The following is a 17,089-nucleotide window of genomic DNA, read 5'->3' as shown; positions in this document are numbered from 1 at the left end:
CCCCACTTAGAATTTGCAAGCTTTTGCAGAGTGTTGTTTCGTTTGTTGACCTTGGCTTTGGCATTTACTATGCTTTTTGTAACTGAGTGTACGATCCAGTGTTACCCCCAAGTACACCGGGAGATTCTGATGTTCAAGGCTCTGGTCTCCCCAGGTGACATTCAGGTGTCGTTCTGCATCCCGGTTTCTCAGGTGGAAGGCTGCAGGGAATGAGTTACGGTATGCTAAGAGGGTCAAGACAGAGGACTGCGATTAACGAGCGTTAAAAAACTTAATCTCCAAAGAAATTAAAGCAATAGTCACAGAAGTTAACTGCGATTAATTGACAGCCCTAATAATAACAATTTAAGCAAGCACAGCCTACAGAAAATCAAATACGAGCTTTCACTTACACAATATGAAAGGAACGATGCATTTTTATTAAACGTTTGTCTCACTGGCAATAATGAGTTAATGTTTTCAACCACATACAGATCTAAATAAATGATAACACACAGCACACAATCTGTGTGTTATATCCTAAAAGTTTACACAACCATTTTGCAGTTTTACCATGATTTCATATTGTTTATGCATTTATTCTAGTTTGCCATGTTTTTTTTGTTTTTTTTTATGCTGTACCGTAACTCTCTAGGCTTAACAATACAGTGCTTACCTATGCTTTCACTATGTTTTTACTACTATGGTAAGTTTTAGAGATAATTACAATATATATATACAGACGTGCTCAAATTTGTTGGTACCCCTCCACAAAAAACGAAGAATGCACAATTTTCTCTGAAATAACTTGAAACTGACAAAAGTAATTGGCATCCACCATTGTTTATTCCATATTTAATAGAAATCAGACTTTGCTTTTGATTTTTTATTCAACATAATATTGTAAATAAGAAAACAAATGAAAATGGCATGGACAAAAATGATGGGACCGCTAACCTAATATTTTGTTGCACAACCTTTAGAGGCAATCACTGCAATCAAACGTTTTCTGTAGCTCTCAATGAGACTTCTGCACCTGTTAACAGGTAGTTTGGCCCACTCTTCCTGAGCAAACTGCTCCAGCTGTCTCAGGTTTGATGGGTGCCTTCTCCAGACTGCAAGTTTCAGCTCTTTCCATAGATGTTCGATAGGATTCAGATCAGGACTCATAGAAGGCCACTTCAGAATAGTCCAATGTTTTGTTCTTATCCATTCTTGGGTGCTTTTAGCTGTGTGTTTTGGGTCATTATCCTGTTGGAGGACCCATGACCTGCGACTGAGACAGAGCTTTCTGACACTGGGCAGTACGTTTCGCTCCAGAATGCCTTGATAGTCTTGAGATTTCATGTGCCCTGCACAGATTCAAGGCACCCTGTGCCAGGCGCAGCAAAGCAGCCCCAAAACATAACCGAGCCTCCTCCATGTTTCACTGTAGGTATGGTGTTCTTTTCTTTGAAAGCTTCATTTTTTCGTCTGTGAACATAGAGCTGATGTGACTTGCCAAAAAGCTCCAGTTTTGACTCATCTGTCCAAAGGACATTCTCCCAGAAGGATTGTGGCTTGTCAATATGCATTTTAGCAAATTCCAGTCTGGCTTTTTTATGTTTTTCTGTCAAAAGTGGAGTCCTCCTGGGTCTTCTTCCATGGAGCCCACTTTCGCTCAAAAAGCGACGGATGATGCGATCAGAAACTGACGTACCTTCACCTTGGAGTTCAGCTTGTATCTCTTTGGCAGTTATCCTTGGTTCTTTTTCTACCATTCGCACTATCCTTCTGTTCAATCTGGGGTCGATTTTCCTCTTGCGGCCGTGCCCAGGGAGGTTGCCTGCAGTTCCATGGACCTTAAACGTCTTAATAATATTTGCAACTGTTGTCACAGGAACATCAAGCTGCTTGGAGATGGTCTTGTAGCCTTTACCTTTACCATGCTTGTCTATTATTTTCTTTCTGATCTCCTCAGACAACTCTCTCCTTTGCTTTCTCTGGTCCATGTTCAGTGTGGTGCACACAATGATACCAAACAGCAGAGTGACTACTTTTCTCCATTTAAATAGGCTGAATGACTGATTACAAGATTGGAGACATGTGTGATACTAATTAAAGAAACTAATTAGTTTGAAATATCACTATAATCCAATTATTTATTATCTTTTCTAAGGGGTACCAACAAATGTGTCCAGGCCATTTTAGAATATCTTTGTAGAATAAGCAATAATTCATCTCTTTTCACAGCTTCTTTGCTTTATTCTATGACATACCAAAGGCATGCAAGTATACATGATAAAATAGCTTTTAATTTCATCACTTTTCAGGAGGAATGAAGCATTATTTCAATGAGCTGTAAGGGTACCAACAAATTTGAGCATGTCTGTATATATATATATATTATTTGTTTATTTAGCAGATGCCTTTATCCAAGGCGACTTACAGAGACTAGGGTGTGTGAACTATGCATCAGCTGTAGAGTCACTTACAATTACGTCTCACCTGAAAGACGGAGCACAAGTGACTTGCTCAGGGTCACACAATGAGTCAGTGGCTGAGGTGGGATTTGAACCGGGGACCTCCTGGTTACAAGACCTTTTCTTTAACCACTGGACCACACAGCCATATATATATATATATATATATATATATATATATATATATATATATATATATATATATATATATATATATATATATATATATATATATATATATTCTTTTTGTTTAGACATTGTAATAAACAATCAAATAGTCAGTCACTATGAAATAACTTACTTGCCTAGCTAGACAATATTATATTATATACAAAAACACTGCACCTTTTTGTTTTTATTTCTAAAAAACAACTGACGTCATTTTCATTAGTTCACTGACTTCCCAACAAACCCTCCCTTTAAATTCAGAATTTCATGCATGCGCAGCATAGACGATGTCAACTTATTTCCCGGTCGACCAATTTCCTGTGACACCGGTTTTAAAAACCAAACAAGGCCAACAGAACAGCTGTTGCCGTTGAATACTCGCAGTCAACCATTACTTTTTTTTTTCATACCACGAGTAATTAAAAAGGCGATTTTGTTAAGATCCTCCCTGTTGAAGAAGCTACAGTTTAGGCTTCGAACTGCCGTCGTTTTTTTACTTCTATTTTTTTCTCAATTGAAAGTGAGGAAAATGGCATATAAAGTAAAACAATCTACAATGTTTTCAACGTCCGCTCACGGCAAAAAAATGCAACAAGTAGAGTACTGTATGGATTTAGAAAGAGAGTAGACACACGTGACCCTTACCCAGCCTAGTAACACACACGTCAAGATTAAGTCTGATTTAGAGTAGTAGAGGCTAGCCTCAAAATGTGTTATACATATATCGTGTTAGCCAATAGAGATACAGTATGACTTGACAGAGGATGTTTTAAGGTTATAGAAGTGTCTGGAATAAACAGAGAATCCCAGACCATTTTTAGGCAACAGAAAATGTGCCTCAAAATGGTTGGTATTCTGTAATGTTAGCCAATAGCAATACAGTACAACTTAGAAGGGATGATGTAAGGTTTGAAAATATATGAAACGGGTGTTAGAGGCTAAACAGAAGCCACATGTTTAACACAGATCAGTATGGTTATTGCGCTGCGATTATTTTTAAAGTAAAATACTTTTTTTGTTTGTTTGTTTGTTTTACTTTTACAAAATGACATGCAAGCTTAGCCTCTTATGATAAGCTGCACTGGTATCTTAATTAGTATTTTTGTGTCTCCACAGGTCGTTGAAACCAACCTTGTGGCCTTTGACTGCCATTGGATCATCATAAATGAGGTAAATATTTGCTTGCTTACTGTACACCAGCTTAGCAGCTTAAGGTATTGCAATGACTGCACCTCATTTAAAAGCTAAATGATAAAATATGAGTATATTGACGTCACTTGAACTGGTCTCAGCTGGTCTTTAAATCTGGCTTGGTCGATGCATGCTGTGATAGTTTCTGTTGAATACTACCAGATTGAAAACTGGGCTTAGTTTTGAAATACAGGTAAGCATGGTGTTTCTAAGCATGGTGAATCCCTCTTTTAGGGTTCTCATTATGTTTACATGAAGGATCTCAAAAGATAAGTGCTGCAGAATAATATTTACAATAATTTTAAATAAATACATATACTTATACGTGTTGTAAGGGAGTAACTCATTACATGTAACATGTTGCTGTAATCTTATTAAAAAAAATGTGTAACTTGTAACTGTAACACCTAAAGGTCACATTTGATGTGAAAATTAAATTTTTTGTAACATTTAAAAAAAGGCTAAAGCATAACATGGTAATCAGAAAGCACATCAACTGTGCAAGTCAAGTCATATCACATGAAAATTGAGTCAGAGGAGGGAATGATTCGATAGCTGGATCTTGAAAGAATATTTTCAGCTGCAGCCTGACCAAAACGAAAAAAAATATGTATCTCTGTAAAATGTAAACTGTACCTAAGAGATCATAATTAAAAGTAATAAGTTACTATTACAATTACAGTTGTTAGGATTTTGTTCTAGTAACTTGTAACTGTAACAGACTACATTTTAACCGTAACTTCCCCAGCACTGCATAAACATATGCATTTAATAACTGTAATTAATAAATACATACCGTACAGGAATAGTGGGGTAGATGCTGTAGAATGTTTTGAATGTTAAAGTGTTACTGAACAGACATTGCTTTCTGGCTTCCTGCTTTGTTTCCTGAAATATTGTTTTTAAGCATAGTCAAAATGGATTCTGAATTCAAAATATTGCCTGATTGAATTCAAACAGTTCAGTCAGAAACATTTCACTCCTCTTCCTGACTCCTCTCACAAACATTTTGATTGGTTCATCTGTCTATCACCTGCTTGCTCCTGCGCAGGTTGAGAAGGGCGGACCAAGTTTATGAATATGCATGACAAGCCACATATAATGGTAATAAATAAAGGAATCAATGTTTTTGTGGGTTAATGTGGAATAAGAACTGGTAATAAAACCTTAACCGAGAACTCTACACGCTGAGCAACACTTTCAGACGGACAGCAGATTTCACTCCCTATGTTATAAAGGTTTCTGCATGACAATGTCTTCTGCATATTTTGAGTACAAACATAAATATTGATATGGTTAGAGGTACGCCCCCTGTACATTTTGCATCTTCGCTCTCACATTGGGGGGGGGGGGAGGGGGGGGGATGGTGTGTCTGTAAAATGGATGTTGTCATTTTATAGGGCTTGTTCATAAACCTGCATATTCATAAACCTGTTCCTGACCATTCAAAATGCTGAACTTTGGAGTTGGAAACCAATGAAACTTTTTGAATTCAGAAAACCCCATGCTTATAGATAGGTCTCCTGACCTCCTCCCCCTTCGTAGCCATCAGCTCCCTCTTCTGGGGCTCCAGCCACAGTATCTCCGGCCATGAAAGTGCTGCTGGGGAAGGTGGTCTCCTGACCTCCCGGCTGTCAGTGGAGCCATTAATGGCTTCTGGGCTGGCTTCCCCAGCCCAAGCACATCCCCGGAGGTCAGCATCAAATGACCTCCAAGTGATGAAGAACCAGCAACCCCAGGCGACGGTGAGCAGGTGACCCCATGCGACGGCGAGCAGGAGACCCCAGGCAACGGTGAGCTGGCGACCCCAGCTCAACGGCGAGCAGGCAACCCCAGGCGAAGCAGAGCAGCAGGCCAACCCAGACGAAGCAGAGCAGGCAGCGACGTGCTGGCATCACTGTCCATGGCGTGCAGGCAACCCCGGGCTGTGGCGTGCAGGCATCCCCGGGAGGTGGCGTGCAGGCATCCCCGGGCGGTGGCGACATGTCATTCCCGGGTGATGGCGAACTGGCATCCCCGGGCGATGCAGGTTTTACAGCACTAGGCGGTGCAGGCTCTGCAGTCCAAGGCTTTACAGGCGTGGCAGCCCTAGGCGGTGCAAGACAGGGCCGGAGCAGTCCCTCGGAAGGCGACGGCAGGTGCGGACCCTCGGGAGGCGACGGCAGTTGCAGACCCTCAGGATGTGACGCCGTGAGGGGAGCACCCGGCCAAGAAGGCGGCAGCGGGCACTCCACTTCTCCCCCTGGTGGTGGTGCTGGGAGCGGCAGGTAGTACTCCCATGGCGGTGGGAGCGGCAGGTAGTCCTCATCCTGCGCTGGAGACAGCAGCGGGGCTTCTCTCTTGCGCTGGAGGCAGCGGCAGGGCTTCTCCCTCTTGCGCTGGAGACACGGCGGTGCCTCTCCCTCTCGCTCTGGTGGAGGCAGAAACAGCAGGCACTCATTCAGCGTCCCCCCTCTCGGGCTTTGGATGCACCAACTCCCCCTTCTTGGGCTGTGGACGCACCGACTCCCCCCATCTTGGACTGTGGACAGCGACTGCCCATAACAGCGCTACGACATTGCTGCGACAGACATTACAGCGACGGACATTACAGCGACTGCCCATAAAGAGTGCTACGACATCACCGCAATGGACATTACAGCGACTGCCCATAACAGCACTACGACATCACCGCAACGGACATTACAGCGACTGCACATAACAGCGCTACAACATCACCGCAACTGACATTACAGCGACTGTCCATAACAGCGCTACGACATCACCGCGCCGACCTACAATTCAATTCCCAGAAGACTCTGCGAAGTTCACAAACACATCACTTACTAGGAACTCCCCCCGCCCCCCTCAGTGTGCAGGTTTTAATATGACTTAGCAGTGTCAGTGAGACTCGTATTGCACAATTGCAAAGCAGTTGCATACCAGGTTTGATGAAGAACTTGCAAATCGAAACGTTGATCTTGGGTATAATAAAAAATATAAACACTTTGGAGCATAATATATAAGTGTGTGGGTACTATGTTAGTTTAACTTTAAAACCTTTTGTAACAGGGCCAGGAGCCCTGTACTGGAAAAGGGGGTGGGGCAAAGCCCTGCCATGAATGTATTTATTTATAGAACGGGGTACCCCTCCACCCCTGTGCAGTTTATTGTTTTGTATTTGTTTTGTTGTAGTTGTTATTATTATTATGATTATTGTTGTATTATTATTATTATCGTTATTGTTATGGTTTATAAATATGACGGCAGAGCCGTGTTTTGTTATTGTTTTGTATTGTTTAGCAGCGTGGATGGGAAGCCCCATCCACATTAAAACCCTCGTGCAGAAGGTGACCATCTCCTGAGTTAATTAATTGTTTAAAATTTTTGCTAATCGGGAGATGGTCACCTGTATAAAAGTCTGCAGCTTTCGGTGCTCTGGGTGGGTGTTCAGATTAGTGAACGAGAGCGAGCGAAGGGTAAAAATCAAAGATAAAAAAATAAGTAGATCAGTGAAGGCTACTGCCCAGCCTGATCATATTAGTTTGTGTTCGTGACTTGTTTTTATTTAACTTTTTGTTTTGCTCTGTGAGCAGTGTTTTTGTTAAACCTTTTATTTTATTTTTGTATTATTTAAATAACGGCGCGGCGCGTCTTTTTGCCCTGCAATACTTGCCTGTTTGTTATTCTTTCTGCTTCTGGCCTGACGTCACCACAATGCCATTCCTGTCACACCGTTCTACCCTGCACCTTGAAAGGCTTTGGATGTGCGTATGTTTTCTCTTTGTTTACTAGCAGCCCCCCATCCCATTTCTCAGAGTGTCCATTTCTCAAGGAAGAAATAAACAGTGGTTGTTGTTACCGCTATTTTGGCCCCAAAACTGCCTTTGGTTGTTGCTGCAGACTCAGCCATGACACGGATCTGTGGGGAAGAGAGGTGGGGAAGAGGGCGTGTTGGCTTTCCCTCTCTGTGAGTTGCTGAGAGGCAGGCCTTGGGGGATTGCTCGGCCCATAAATACTGCGCTTGGTTATGCATTCGGGTGGCCGGAGAGAGGATACCCAGTGACGCTGGCAGTAGACGCCAGTGTAAACAAAGACCAGTAAGCACGGCTGAGGGAGACAGCCTGCCTTAAAATAAACCAAAAATTAAAAGAAATAATTACGTACCCGAGGGGACGTGTGTAGTTATACGGGGAACACTGGCCACCCCAATGTATAGAGAATAGCTGAGCGTAGGTAGGAGACCCGTACTGACCAGCTTAGCGGCAGTAGGGGCACTGCGTAAGCAGCACCTTTATTTTGTAGTTTTATTACTGTATTTTATTTTCCCTTTTCCTTTCGCCTTTGGTTTTCATTATTATTTTTGAGTACCTGTGAGTGCGCCTGCAAGTACCTGTATTGGTATTACTGTGGACCTGACTACCTTTGTTGGTATTCAGGCCACAGACAACAGCATCCTCTGTGGGATAAAAAGAAAATAATATTATTATTTTTATTATTATTTATTTCATAGCAGACGCTCTTATCCAGAGCGACTTACAATTGTTACAAGATATCACATTATATTTACATACAATTATCCATTTATACAGTTGGGTTTTTACTGGAGCAATCTAGGTAAAGTACCTTGCTCAAGGGTACAGCAGCAGTGTCTCCCACCGGGGATTGAACCCACGACCCTCCGGTCAAGAGTCCAGAGCCCTAACCACTACTCCACACTGCTGCCCTGGGCACCAGTGCGTTGTTGCAAGTAAAACTTCTGTCTCCCTTGTGAATCAGTTCATTGCCCACCACCCCCCTTCATGATAGTTTGCAAAATCAAATGAAAGCTTTCAATACAATCGGGATAATACATAATCATTATTTACAAAATCTTGTTCATCTCGTTACTTGTTAAAAACTGTAACTTTGCTGCTATACTACTTGTAAATGTTGTGAAATGGAAGTACAAACTTTGTGGCGTGAAAGCTAGGGCGTCTGCATTGCAAACTGCAATAAAAGCAGATCGAACTTGCATGAAATACACAAGCCAAGTTAGTAGAAACAATTGGGGCAACCTTGACCCCCATCAGTTTTACAGTTGTGTCCATTTGCTTTGTGCTGGGCAAGGTTGCCCCAATGGTTTCTTGAAACTTGGCTTGTGTTTTTGATATCTCTACTTTAAATGGCTGGGTGTTTTTTCACATTTCCAGTGTGTTTTTGTTTCAGATAAATTATACTAAAGAGTAGAGTAAGTGTTCGTTAAAGGGTAAGGCTTGTTGCCATTACATATACACAACGCTTACTACAGTGCATATGTCAGGCATTACCGATGTTCATGTTGCTTTTTCTTGGTGAAATGATTGTGCATTGAATATTTTACACCTGCTTGCTTGTCTGTATAGTTCTGTACACAACTTCCACTGCATCCAGCAGTACACGTCTATAAAAACTCCATATGCTAGACCTCAGGATTTTCTGGGTAAACAGACGGCCGGAGACTGTATTATTGTATTGTTTTGGATTACGTGTGTTTTGTGTTGCAGAGGAGGAGTGAGCCGCGGACCGGCAATATATATATATAGAGCACGTCCCTGCACTGCACAGCACAGCACCGCACCACACCACTCACGGCACCACGCGTCTCAGGACCGAGAGCACTGCGTGCAAAGTCCCGTTTTTGTTTACTTTTTGTTGAGAGCTGCCGTGTACCCCCCAATACCATCGCTGGTAAAGGGGTGGACTTATTGGTGTTATTATTATTATTTTTGGTTATTATTAAAACACGCAGACTGTTTTGGGAGAAAGATTGTGTGGACCTCATTCATTCACTGCACCACTACACCTGACCACAGTAAGACAAAGAGTTAGAAGGTATGACATCTTCCTCTACTTCTCTGCTATTCAAATCTGAAATCAAAACAGAAATAACTTTTACCAATCAAGAGGTGCAGCTGTTTTAGTAACCGCATCAACTTCTTTCAGTAGGCTACTTCCCACTGTTGAATTAAATGTCATAGAACTTTGAGAAATTTCAAATTATAGCACATTCTAAGCATGTGACACAAATCAGCTACTTTGACCACTTTCCCAATAAAGCAAGCCCCACAACTTTACTTGTAAAGTTACCATCTAGTTTTGTATTTACAGTCATAGCACATTTTTTTATTATGATTAATCATTTAAACTAGCTGCATGGTTTCTGTCATGTGAATTGTACATTAGACTCAAATAGAATTTTCCCACTCAGGCTTACTCAGTTTTGTAAGACCTAAATTTAGACTTAGTCATTAGCTTTAAAATATTACCAAGACTACAAAAATGAAAATGTACAAGGGGTGCTAGAGAGTGATTTCAGACTGTTGGGCTTGAACCTAAGACTACATTTTGTATTTGTGTTTGTATTTGTGTTTAATTGGTTTATGGAGAGGAATACCCACCATAAACCAAGCATAATTCTGATTGCATCATATAAAATACCACTGAGAGTGCATGCAGTACATGTGTCAGGCATTACCGATGTTCGTGTTGAGAGTGCATACATTGAGTAATCCGTAGCAACAGTACAGCTCTACCAGATACATTATTTGCAGACAGTACGTTCTGTAATGGTTTAATTCATATGCATTCATTACCATCTTTGTTCCAATCAACATTAAACATTTAGGGGTAGATGTACTAAAATGTTGCACCTGTTGCAATAATCGTAAACCAGTTGCAAATGAGTCGGAAGTCTAGGGTGAAATGTACGAAACATGCGCAATGCTGTTAGCGACTATTTAGGGAATGCTTTGTGGCAGCAGTTTTTCTTTGCGGTTCAACCTTAGATGAATATGTAATTATGGGTGTTCCTGTATAAATTTCGTAAAAGGGGGCGGAGATAGTGCAAATGAGGGTTCACAAATATTATGAGATGTACTAAAGCTGCAGACAATTGCGACACTTACAACTGCATCAATTTGTTCAGAACTTTTGAAAGTATGTTTTAAACAGTCGCAATTGTTGCTGGCATTTCCCAGTCCTCTTTTTTCTCGTGCATTGCCAGTTGAGGTGAATGCATTTTTGAGTACCTAATTTTCAGTAAAGTCAGCCTTGAAAACAAATTTCCCAGCATGTTAGGAGCAATAGACTGCACACATGTGCCAGTAACCCATCCAGCTCATTCTGAGCATCTGTATAGGATCATGATCTGCTGTGTATTAATTATCTAGGCTACTAAGTAGGCTATGTTAAAAATAATAATTAAAATAAAATGAAAAACCCTAAAATAATTTAGTTTCAATTTAAAATAATCTTTTATTCGCATTGTACACCAATGTGTACAATGCAGCAGCATAATTTATGTTGTGTTACCAGTAGGCTAAAGTAAAAAGAAAGTGCACTAGGTATTCATTTTATTTCACTGCTGTACTGTATACGGTATAGGCTTACTGTACAGATTTATATTTTTACATAATGTAATGTGTAGCCTACTGTGACAGAGAGCGAATGAATCCTAGTCAACAATCTCCCTCCCAATCTGTGAGGGCGCTGTATAACAGGAACAGTGTGCCTCGTACTGGATGGTCTGGCAGGGATCGGAGTCACAATGCTCAAAGTCATCACCGTAAAGCGGTATACTGTGTCAGTCATGATTTGTAGGAGACGTGACTGAACTAGCTATCGCAGGGAACGTGACTAAGGGTATAGCTGGGGATGTGACAATGTAATCTGTTCCTTTGATGTGGTTATGATAAAGACAGAGAAAGGAAACAGACTGTGATAAGCGTATCGTGAGTGTTAAGTGTTTTGTTTGGTTGTGGAAACTAACTGTCTGTGTTTGTCACTGTTAGACAGCTAATACAAACCGGGAGCTGTCACTACAGGCCAGCATCAAGCCCGGACTACACTTCACGACTGTCACTATAATTACGTCGCACCTGCAGGAGAAGTGACCGTGTCTGTGTTGGGTGTTATTCTTTATATTAGTATTTCGGGACTGAACCCCATGGTTTATAAGCTGGCAATACACATTGTTGTGTATAGCCAGCCTTATTATTTAACAGAAAAATAAAGAACTCTTTTGAAATGTGAACTTTGTGTCTGTCATTGTTGGAGCACCTGCATCACCTGTACACCTGTGACTGCAAACCACTCGATCACACCTACCCAAAACAAATTAGTGTTATTTCAGCACAATGATTTATATTTAAAATACATAAATACATTGTTTTTAAACCCAACACCTCCTTATGTTGGACAAACAAAGTTTAGCGAGGGGCTACTGTATGTCTATGAAAAGCTTTTTGGGGGTGAAGGTTGGGGCCCCACTATAGAATCTGATGGGATTAAACTGCCTTTCATTTTATATATATATAACAGTATTAAAATAGGTAAAATGAATACAGAACAGAATGCATTGTACAGATGACTTTTACATTTAACAAAAACTATGCTATTTTGATTTTTGCACCCTTACATGTATAGACGTTATCCTTCGGGCACCCTTTGCTGCAGCAAACCACAGCTCAACTCCCGCTATTTATTTCAACAATGTCGCACAACTCTCGCAACTATGCTAGAGATCGCAGAAGACGCAACAGATATTTAAATTAGTATATTGTGGTTCTTTTCATTAACATATTTTCTCTTAGTACATACGACAAAATGTATACTATGCAAATTGTTGCAATGAAAATGCAAATTGCAGTATGTTAGCGCGGCGACTGGCCCATCTTAGTACATCTACCCCTTAGAGTGTAAATGAGTGTGATACATTTTACCTCACTTTCAGTTCCCTTCTATTTATTTCCAGTTCACTTCTGGCCACCAAAAACTGATTTGCTGCAGCTTGGCAACCCCCAAGTGTAATTGCACTAATACTTATTTTTTTCAAAATTTAAAGATCTGTTGGTTGTGTCCTGCAGAGTTCTTGTTTATGTTCAATTCCTAAGTGATTGAAAGTAGATTCACAAAGCTTGTAGTGTTGTTCAAGGACCATGTTTCCTTTGTGCTGGCCATTCTAGGCAATTATCCCAGCCAGTTAGGCACATCTGCAGACACCTGCGTGTTCCTGTAGAGCTGGCAGAAACCCAGTTTGGCTTATCAGCTTGAAAGCACTTTAATGAAACCTGTGTAGCCTCCTCTATTTAATTTTATACATTATGGAACGTGTTCATTAAAGGGAATGCCAACATTCCTGTAGAACACATATCATGCCCTATCTTTTAAATAAATGGCTTTCTGTTTGTAAAGCAGATTTATGTGCCCTCTTCCGAATAAATAAAACATTAATTTGTTCCTGTTTTCAACTGTGTCTTTGATCTGTTTTTCAGGAAGTAACTGACTTGGATGTGCAAGAGCTGGTGAGAAGGTCCATAGGGAGGCTAACAATTATCAGACAGACATTTCCTATGCCACAGAACACGAGTCAGCGGTGTAACCAAGGCAACCACAGAATATCAACTTCATTATGTGACCAAAAGGATCCTTATGCCCAAAATATGGAGGTACTTTTTTTTCTTTCTTTAAATTAAACAATAGCAATCAAACACAGACACACACACAAAACAAAAAAATCAACTGTATGTGCTACACAGGAGACAGCAACAATTAATGAGAATGTGTTAATGGTGTTTGGAATGCTTTAACTCCGTTCTTTAGATTCACTCCCTGTTTAGCAGTGCATTAGGATCCAAGCGAAAGTCATACAGTACAGTTTGTCAAGCACAGACATTGAGTGTGAGGCTGAGGTCCTAATTGTACACATGAAGTAAATATAAAGAGTACAAATATAAGAGGTGGCAGTATAAATGGATCTAATGAGTCAAAGTGAAAATAAAGATTGTTGAACAAGTTGTGAGAATGTTATGCCGAGGAGAGGTGAGAAATTGAACAACAAATTAATTAATTATCAAAACTTTTAATGTAATATCCAGTTATACTGAACCAAACATTGCCCAGAAACATAACACTGTGACTGGGTCTTGGTGTTAATTTTTAAATTGCTAAATCTTAGTAGCCTAAATATGTCATGCTTTGAGAAATAAAGTGATTGTTAAATGGCACTATTAGGTGGCCACAACACTTACTGGGCACTGACTTATAATGCCCAGGGGAATGACAGTGTGGTAAGAGGATGTTTGGAGTTCAGCACTCTGGTCTGCGTAATTGTATACAGTGTTGCAATTTCATAAGGCAACAGAGTGACTCATATGTGTTTGGTTGACCAAAGTAAGCTGATCAATTCAGTTTATTTCTCAAGTGGAGATTGAGACTGGGCACCAAATTGAATTTAAGGGATTAGTCCAGTTTCAGACCTGTGTATTCTTTTTTGCATGCCAATCAAGACCAAGCAAGACTGCCAATAAAGTCTGCAAATGTTGGCACTCTCCAAGATAGACATTAATCCAGGCTAGTTTTACTGAAAAGTAAACCAATTAACTTAATTTCAAAAAGTAAATTTGGAAGAGTTTTGTTGTCAAACAAAATGTAAATCAGCTGTGCACTTGTGATGCAGCTTGCTCTGAGTGATTGCTGGAAGCAAAACAACCAGCCTAATGGCTGTGTTCATTACAATGCCATTAGTACTTAATAGCAGGCACAGTGAAAATCAAGGAAAGATCAATGTTTTAACTTCTAGAAATTGTTTTTCTGCATCAGACACCTCTTTTTCTTTTTTTTTTTAGAATTCTACAAGCTATTTTCCATGAGGGCCAAGTTGCTCTTTTTCAACGTTTGTCTTTGATTTTCATTACTAGCAATTGAGACAATTATGATCTACTTTATACACAAGAGACGTTCTTGTGAGAGATGCAAACTGAGCATACAGATCTTGCATTGGCACTGGGTTTGGACCAAGATGCAACATTTCTATGTATAAACCTGTAAATACCTTTACTATAATGTACTGTACTATTGTTGGTATGGCAACATTTGAAATGGTACAATTGTGCTATCATTGTTATGACTGTAGCTGTCCCCTGTAGTAAAGATTTGTGTTAGGAGGTGAAGACACATGTTGCCCCACAAGAAACAGACAGATACTCAGTTTCTGATTAGAATAAACAGTGGCAGGTGGTCACGTGACGCACATCAGAGGGTGGTGCAAGAGTAGGAAGTTCTGAGGGAAATTGTAATATTATAGCATCATTTTGTAATACTATATTTTACTAACGTAAAAAAAAAATTATAGGAGAGAATTTGGAAAATGTAAAAGTCACAACAGAAAATAACAATTGAAGAAAAAACTTGATGCTGACTACACCTAATTAATTTGTCATTAATTAGTCATTTAGCAGACATTTTTTGATCCAAAGCGACTTACAGCGATTAGGGGGTGAACTGTGCATCACAACTGCTGCTGCAGAGTCACTTATAATAGGACCTTGATTTTACATCTCATCCGAAGAACGGGACATACGAAGCAGCGGCCAACTCTGAAGTCACAAGCCACTCAATAATGGGGGAACAATGAGGAAATCAGGCAATATTAGAGGCACTGATAAAAAAGAGGTGAAAGAGGTTTTGGATAAACTGAAGCCAAAAACAGAATTTCTGAACTGGACAATAAGATAACTGTTAGAACAGGAAAAGTCAGAACTGTCAAAAAAATAAAAGATAAACATGACGAACAAGAAAGCAGGACAGGGAGGGAAAACATGAATTATCATTCTTGAAAAATCTGAAGCCCGTAATTTGTTCAGAAGTTTTTGGAGCAGATACATTTGTCAATGGCTTCCCAGAGGTGGAACGCGCCCAAAGAATTCCAATAGTCGTAGTCATCTCAGACCCAAAATTTTTAAACTCCTTCGCTTTCAGGACAAGCAACTGAATATGGCTTTGGCACAAAAGCAACCTCCTCTTTACCACCAGGATTCTTGGGTTTCCATTTATGGTTACTTTTATAAAGAATTGCAGAAAAAAGGAGTACTCAACGATCAAGAGATTTCTACGAGGCAAGGGAATCAGTATGGAATTGTTTATCCTGTTTGTCTGAAAGTTACCAACCAGAACAGAACTGTAACCTACAGGTTGGAGAAAAAAGCGTAATGCTTTATATTACCAAGGAAACATTTAAACACGTCTTTCCCTAGGGGAGTACCTTAAAAACAATCTATCTGTGGGATTAGTTAATGCAATTAATTTGTTTGGGAATGTCTGTTTTATTTACAGCTATGACCAACAGTTTTGCATCACCCTATAGAATTAACTAATTTTGCTCCATAAAGTCGAATGAAACATGCTGAATAATGTTATGACATTTTGCAATCTAACATGAAATATTGTATTACTATTATGGCTTCTGGTAGACTTTTGCAATATCAGTTTCTTTAATTACATGATGTTAAAATATCTAAATTATGTTCATATTGGTTTTTTTCAGTATTACAATCACACCACAAAACAAAAAATAACCCAGATTTTCTCAACAAACGATTACAGTCAAGTAAAAAAAAGAATGTGGCATATTCTCATCGTGAGTTTAATTCCCATATGGACTTCATAAGAGTATAGAAGGTCAGTTTTTTATGTGATTTGCTATTTTTGTTCATATAGGAGGTCATATTGGCTTTTGAAACCCATTTCCCTAGCCAAATGAAGCACAGAAATGAATTGAATTGGCATTGCCATGAACTGGCACATAAATACTTTAATATCGCGAAGCCTGTTTAAATTGACCTGAAGGGGAACTGCAAAGGAATCATTATGGAACCAAGTCATCCTAAATTTCCCAGAACGTGACATTGTAAACAATTTAGCGCTTAAAGCTCAGTTGAGATATGGGTTATCTTCCATTGCTGTGATTGATGTGATCTCCAAGGACTTGAGCATAACTCTTCCAGTGCAGCAGGAGTTCCGACCAGTTTGGATCTTGATTGTATGAATTTAAATGAGTTTAAAGCTGGCACAGTAGCTCAACATGATGATACTTCAGTGCCTCAGCTGTAGAGCCTCTACGCTCCAGCAGCATTAGCTAGAAGCAGTCTGAGTACTTTAAATCATAAAGAGAACTCACCACAGTGATCTGTCCCACCAGAGGGATTTAATAGCATTCTTAGATCCAGCACTAGTCAACTTTGTGGCAACTGTACCTAACAGATATCACAGTGACTTACATATTTCTGCACCATAGCTTATTAGTGAAAATAAAAACAGTTATTACTAGATAATTAGAAAATGGATCGGAGATGTCCTTTAACCTGATTGGTCAATACGAGGTCCTTAATCTCTGGTAAAGGACAGTTAATGTTATCTTTCAAACTATGTTTAATCGCAGTTCCAAATCAATCCACCAGAAAATACATAAATACACTATTCATGGATTTTACCTTCTTTCTGTTCGATGAAAG

The 17,089-nt window shown here is 39.9% G+C and overlaps 1 protein-coding gene across 1 annotated transcript in view; it reads left to right on the top strand.

The window, feature by feature from the left end:
- LOC117421151 (glutamate receptor ionotropic, delta-2-like) overlaps nucleotides 1-17,089 on the top strand; it is a 662,598-nt gene that overhangs the window by 432,973 nt on the left and 212,536 nt on the right. Inside the window, exons 5-6 of the mRNA XM_034035144.3 lie at nucleotides 3,726-3,779; nucleotides 13,073-13,246. Of these exons, the coding sequence (XP_033891035.1) occupies nucleotides 3,726-3,779; nucleotides 13,073-13,246 (228 nt within the window). The remainder of the gene's footprint in view (nucleotides 1-3,725; nucleotides 3,780-13,072; nucleotides 13,247-17,089) is intronic.

Source organism: Acipenser ruthenus, chromosome 1, assembly GCF_902713425.1.
Source record: "Acipenser ruthenus chromosome 1, fAciRut3.2 maternal haplotype, whole genome shotgun sequence".
In the NCBI taxonomy this organism is placed as follows: Eukaryota; Metazoa; Chordata; class Actinopteri; order Acipenseriformes; family Acipenseridae; genus Acipenser; species Acipenser ruthenus.
This window is presented reverse-complemented; position numbering and strand designations above follow the sequence as displayed.